Source organism: Colias philodice, chromosome 8 (genome assembly GCF_061535455.1).
Source record: "Colias philodice isolate Cphi_HAF_F1 chromosome 8, ilColPhil1 Martin Lab GWU primary, whole genome shotgun sequence".
Taxonomy (NCBI): Eukaryota; Metazoa; Arthropoda; class Insecta; order Lepidoptera; family Pieridae; genus Colias; species Colias philodice.
In genome coordinates, this window is record NC_143093.1 from 2,467,645 (window position 1) to 2,474,706 (window position 7,062).

The window sequence follows — 7,062 nt, forward strand, 5'->3', positions numbered from 1 at the left end:
AAGTGTGTTTTTACTGTTCTGTGTACAGAATACAGATTGACAATGCATTATCATTACATCGATTTTATGTCATCTTGATCCACTAAATTTTTCATAAATTGCAATATATGTACACATAAGTTGCGTAATATTTCTGATAAAACAAGTCAAGAGTTCCGAAAAATGTCCTGTTCCAAAAAATACTAGTGCCGATTACTCACTATGCCAAACCAACATAACATTAACGTTGTGTTGATGTCATGTTGATGGAGTATTTTACGTGCTCTTCGATAAGCTACGGGAGCAAGAAAATAATTTTGAAAAAAGTCCATATAGAGATTGCAAAGCGGCTATGTTGTCGAAACAAAAAAGTTGATCCGATCTAGCGGGCAAGACAACATAGACGAATTGTTGGTTCAAAGTTGTGTTATGCTGTGTCTGAAAAAACGGCGCATACATTAGTATGGCGGTTAAAGTTGTAACAACATTATGTTCTGTTAGTTTTGCGTAGAGAAAAAACGGCCTAACTGAGACGACTTTCTTTTTTCTTTCTTTCTGTGTTATTTCATTATATTATGTCGTCTAAAGGGGGAAATCTATTTATTAATTTTTACAGGTTCTGTCTATATTGTCGTATGAACGGATTGCTTTAGGTTTAAATGGAAAATAAAAGATATTCAATATGATTTCAGATATTTATTTCAAATTATTTGTCACGTATATTTTCTTATAAGTTAGATAAGGAATGTCGTTATACAAGTTTTTCATTAACAATAAAACACTTATATGTAAGTACTAACACTGGTCAATATACAGGAAATCAATATTAGTTTACATAATTTTAAGCTTTTTACAATCTTTGAAAAGTACATTTAAAAAAATCACAGATTTTATTCAAGTTCCGAGATTCAATAAAAAAAATGGTTGCCTGTAAAGTCGGTTTTACGGGCGAAGATTTTACGTGACAACGTCTTTTTCTCGATCATAGTTGAGTGGGAGAGAGACGCAAGGCATTCGGCGGGCCTCTCTCTCGTTCGGTGACTCATCGTAACGTTACCGAGCGTTACACTTTTTCATAAGTGACTCCCAGTCACAACCTAATTTAAGACTTTGTCACGTCAAAATTATACCTAGATACATTAAAAAATACGTAACATCTACTCATAGAAAAGTACATTCGAGTTGGTTAATATTCTAGGAAAAAGCATTGATTTTTAATTCAAAAAGTTTCACTTTAATATTAATACTGCTAAAGAGAGAGACAATATGGTCAGCTTTTTTAGGGTTGGTAAAATACATAACTTAAATTTCATCATATTCTCCTTATGTTACAATTTTAAAATATCCATAATTTATTATCAGATTAAGCCAAGGAACCAAATTGTAAGAATAATTAACGAATACACATTTAACATTCAAAAGGAACACAAACTCTATAATAAATAATATCTTTATAAAACACTGTCAAAATAAAATTCTTATATAATTGTAACTAATGCAGATTTACACTAGAATCAACTCCTTCTCCAAATAATGACAAGTCCAGACGCGTCGCTAGAGGCTAGTAAGCTCTCATCGTAACTGAAACTCACTCCTAACACTGGAGATGCGTGACCTGAAAAAATAATAATTTATTTTTTTTTACAGAAGGATATGTAGTTTAATATTTAACATATCATGATTGGTGACAGTATTTTTTTACAATTAGCTCTTTTTTTTAACATAATTTGTGAAAATTTAATTTAATTTGTAAAATAATACTACACGCAACTTATTAACTACAGGCTCTTCAATCTACACTTACCTTGCAGCTTATTAACTACAGGGTGCTCGACATGTCCTTCTATATCCAGAAAGTAAACACAGGCGTCTTCAGAACCAGAGACAACGCACACGCCGCGACGAAACGACATGATCGGACAGAAAGTAGAACGCACGCCGTGAGTACGATGAGATATGTCGTACCGCTTCTTTAGGGATAGGTTGCCTTCACGGTCTGCTATCCTGGAAATAGTTAAATAATTTTTGATGAATGGTTAGATGATATAAATCAAAATTGGGAGTAAATAAATTTTTAACACCATCGGATTTATTAAAAATACAAGTACATCACCATTAAGAATAGGAGCTACTGAGCGCTGTATTGTGACATCATAGCTGTTAATATAAATGAATTATGACCGATCGCGTTTGTAATTAAATTTGATGTAAAAGTTTGGTAAAATGCAAACCGTCATTGACATGCAAAAAACTTCTAACAACTTACATCATAAAAAAAAATTCAACAAGATTAAAACCAACAACCTCAATTAGAAAAGTCTACCTAAACAAATACAAGGAATCATCAGCCGCGCTAACAAGCAACGCCGGGTGTCTCGCTAGCCAGGGCGACCAGCTGAGGCTCGACACAGCGCCGCCGACCACGCAGCGCCGCAGCTTGCTGAGCGACCCGCCCGTGCCCGACATGCGGTAGCTTACTATCACACCCTGTATAACAGGTATTTTAGTTACGTAAATGACTGATTTTGTTAGACAACTTCTAATTGAAACATGGGAAATACCTACAGCGAACTGTTATAAGAAACTTAACGATCTAATTTATATTTACTTTAACGAAAAAACTCGGAATATACACCATTTTATATGTAAAAACATGTGAAATTATACCTGATGAAAAGTGTAATTTATTGATATCTACTAAAATATTAAATTAACACGAGTTACCTTGTCATTAGCTGCCCAAAACATCCTCCCACTGGATTCGCATGCGATTGCTGTCACTTGTCCTCCTAAAATACTGCTGCCTCCTACAATCCACAATTTATAAATTATATAACAGTTCATTAAAATTCACTTATGATGCTTGTCTTTGTTAAATTGATGAGAATTCGTTTCGATAAATTTTTATTTGATCCTTCGAGCCGGATCTTGAACAAAAAACTAGTTTCAACAATTAGTTGAATCTTACAGGAATAATAATTACTATAAATGTTTCTTACCTCGAGGATATATTCCAGTAGATACATTGAGTACTTCCACCATACCCCTCGCATTTCCCGCCTTAATATTTGTATAGGAAAATTACATTTGATTCAGCGTTAGTGAAGACTTTTCCTTAATTGAAATTGAGGTGTATGGATAAAATTCATAAAATACTTAGAGGTATAAGAAATACAACGTTTCAATTAAGTTATCTAATATAACTTTAGCTATTAAGTACTTAACACTTCGTTAAATGAGTGAAGTATTAATATACTTAAATTAAATCCACATCACAAAATTAACCAACGGAAGGCCGAAAAGGCATCAATATCCATAATACAGATTATTATCTATTACGGGACCATTGTTTGTTTGTGTTCTTGTTTAGTTGTGTTGTGTTAATTTTTATTAATCGTAGTCGAAACGTAATATCTTTCGTCGTAAATTTCTACTTTCAAAGGATACAATAACCATATTATTATTAACCGGCTGGAACGCGCAGCAGAGCAGAGCTGCGCGCAGCTGGTCGCGCACCGAGCGGAGCCGCGCGCGCCGCGTCACATCCCACAGCACCAGCTCGCCGTCCAGCCCGCACGTCACCAGCAGGTCGTTGGACGCCGACCAGTCGCAACCTTGCACAGAGCGGACACACTAAACCACCTACACGACTCATAGCCTGCTAGAGGACAGCCATCACCCTACTACGTCATGTTACGTGTTGACGCTACACAGCATCAGCTCGCCGTCCAGCCCGCACGTCACTAGTAGGTCGTTGGACGCCGACCAGTCGCAACCTGGCACAGAGCGGACACACTAAACCACCTACACGACTCATAGCCTGCTAGAGGACAGCCATCACCCTACTACGTCATGTTACGTGTTGACGCTACACAGCATCAGCTCGCCGTCCAGCCCGCACGTCACTAGTAGGTCGTTGGACGCCGACCAGTCGCAACCTGGCACAGAGCGGACACACTAAACCACCTACACGACTCATAGCCTGCTAGAGGACAGCCATCACCCTACTACGTCATGTTACGTGTTGACGCTACACAGCACCAGCTCGCCGTCCAGCCCGCACGTCACCAGCAGGTCGTTGGACGCCGACCAGTCGCAACCTGATGGTGAGTTCAGACGTTTGCGTTCAAAGTGACATACAACGAGCACACGCATGTTAACATGTTGTTTGTGCATGCGCCGTGTTTATTTATTTGTACTGTAAGCGCACGAGCTGCTTGCCAGGCTACTTGCCGGTTTGCTTGCCGGGCTGCTTGCCGGGCTACTTGCCGGTTTGCTTGCCGGGCTACTAGCCGGTTTGCTTGCCGGGCTGCTTGCCGGGCTACTTTCCGCGCTGCTTGCTAAGCTGCATGCCACGCGTCTGAACGTACCATGACAATGTGTATTGGCATATTATCATCTATACATAATATGTCAATATACATTGTCCAGGGATAGGAAATGTTACATAGTCCTTCACAAAAGCTGGACATTGTGGAATGATGGGACACTATTTGTTATATTGGAATAACTTGACATACCCTACTACATAATGTTATACTGAGTTGGCTGGCACATTGTTTGCCAATTTAAGTTAAAGTATTTAACATCAGAGCACCAGCAATGTTTTCAACACTTCCAAATGTAATCTATCCTTTTACTAAGCCCACATATTTTTAAAGGATACTAGGATTCCCAGTCTATTAAAATAAAAAGTAGGATTAGATTATATCATTCTTAAATAATAAAATTGCATCATACCAGTAACAGCTTTAGTATGTCCTTCGAGTATAAACGCGACGCGCGGCGGCGAAGCAGTGACGTCACATATGGACACCGTTCCATCATGAGAGGCACAACACAACTTGGAGCGATCATTGTTTGCAAACTTCACAATACTGACTTGATCTGTGTGCTGAAATATATAATAGATCATCTACACTAATATTATAAAGAGGAAAACTTTGTTTGTTTGATTGTAATGAATAGGCTCATAAACCACTGGACCGATTTTGATGAAATTTGAGACAGATAATCTTTAGACCCTGAGAAAGAACATAGGCTACCTTTTATTGCAAAATATGTACCACGGGCGAAGCCGGGGCGGACCGCTAGTTATTAATAAAAATGCTATAGCAAATATCATATTATACCCTGAATAAAGTTATGGATTGTCTATATAAAAAAATATATTTTGAGTACCTGATCAAATATATGATGGACACCAGAGAATGCATAGTTTTCTGATATTGTCAAATCATTCTTATTCTTTTTCGAATTTATAGTTATGCTTTCTTCAACTGCAAGGCTTGCCTGAAAGTAAAAAAATACAAAACAGCAACATCAAATATTTGTATTAAAAAATGCTAAACAGAATAAAATAGGCTTGAAGAATAGTCTGGGTTGCTTTTCCTTGAAGATTTTATTCTATAGGAACATTTTAATTAATAAATACATAGTAATAATTACTTTGCTACTCGATCTCTGTCGGGATGATGATGAACTAATTGATATATTGTCCTGTACTCCATACCTTCGCTGCAGTAACTGGCTCCTTATGTTTATATATTTCTTTATGGTCTCAATATCCTGAAAATTTAATTATATGAACATTATAACAATATTATGACATGACTGTTTAAAGATGGGAAAAAAATTATGAATAAACTTATACAGAAACATTTTAACAAAATTTATACCTTAAATTTTGCATTTTCTCTCAATAACTGACTGCGTCGTCGAATGTACAAAGTTTCTGAAATTATAAAGAAACAATTCAAAGGACTGTAAGATTTTTATTTATTTACATTTCGATTTCAATTTCATACTGAAGTTTGGATTTCCGGGAGCTCTATAAGCATTAAAACGAGCATCCAGGGCAAATATTTGCTGCTGAAAAGCTGCTGCCATATTATATTATTTGAAAAAAAATTGTCAATATAATGTTGTTTTAATTCGTTTTTATAAAATTATACCCGACAACAACAAACAAATAAAAAATTTCGTAAACATAAAATATCCACAGCTGACATCTGACATCTGACATTTGACAAATGACATTCATGACGGAGGAATTTTCATTTTTCTTTACACGCATTGCACGCAAACAATAATTGATTGAGGATGCACTTTGATATCCGCCTGCACTAGAAGAAATCAAGCAAAAGTCAATTTTATGGTAATATAAGAGTCCGTACTCCGTTCACACAGACCGGCACGGAGAGCATCGGCGCGCATTTTTCTTTTGGAAACGTTTTAAAAACTCTCGCAAAAATGAATTCAGACTTGCGATTATTCCCTCAAAGCCTGCTGAAAATCTGCTTATATAATAATGGTTAATGCATAGAATATTGCATAGAACATGTACCTACTACTATATCGTCGAGATTATTGGATCATACCAATATCATCTAACTAAAACTCAATTATAATGTCTAGAACCGTGCAAGTAAAACGGATCTTCAATCTTCAGCTTCGGTGTTATTCTCAAAGGCTTCATATACTTAATAAAAAAATCGCTTGAACACTTCTTACTCTATTCTAAGAAAACTATATTAGTTCTGGTTAGCTATATTATTGATAGGTGTTTATTATCCATTGGTAGAGTCCTTGTTATGGCGAATAGGTAAATAATAATCAAGAATTATCCAATTCAGCGTCAGTCATCGTAGATTTTTTTTACCTTCAGTTTATTTATGTGAACCTTAATCACAGTTCACATAAATAAACCCCTTAAATCAGGCTAGTAGATTTTAAGTGAAAGATCTCAACCACAAAATAGAGCTTTTTGAGAGCTTGCCTAAGGCTTGCCTATATTCAATCTTTATGGTACATACTTGATACTTGTACTTGTACTTACCTACAAAAAATGTTTTATCTTCTTGGAATTAATTATCAAAGGAAAGGGCTTTATGAAAAATATTTGTAGCAAAGACTAGAAATTTAAGAAAAATTTGTAGATACTTACCTTCCGAAGTCCGAATCCAAAGCCTATGAATAAAAATTTATCCATTGCTAATCTAAAACTTTTATTCGTAAGAAGATAAATATGCGATCACGTATAAATACAACGGTGATTGAATTTTTTAAAGTTCGGTAAAGCAG

At 36.0% G+C, this 7,062-nt stretch overlaps 1 protein-coding gene across 1 annotated transcript; it reads right to left on the reverse strand.

The window, feature by feature from the left end:
- Positions 1-673: 673 nt before the first annotated feature.
- On the reverse strand, positions 674-5,991 carry LOC149486353 (WD repeat-containing protein 13-like). The gene is made up of 11 exons (XM_089697971.1): positions 5,787-5,991; positions 5,658-5,713; positions 5,428-5,547; positions 5,161-5,271; positions 4,720-4,873; positions 3,427-3,593; positions 2,979-3,039; positions 2,704-2,786; positions 2,303-2,466; positions 1,784-1,983; positions 674-1,594 (listed from the first exon to the last, which is right to left on the reverse strand). Exons 1-11 carry the CDS (start codon positions 5,866-5,868, stop codon positions 1,494-1,496), a joined length of 1,299 nt encoding a protein of 432 aa, XP_089554097.1. The 5' UTR covers positions 5,869-5,991; the 3' UTR covers positions 674-1,493.
- Between the last annotated feature and the right edge of the window lie 1,071 nt (positions 5,992-7,062).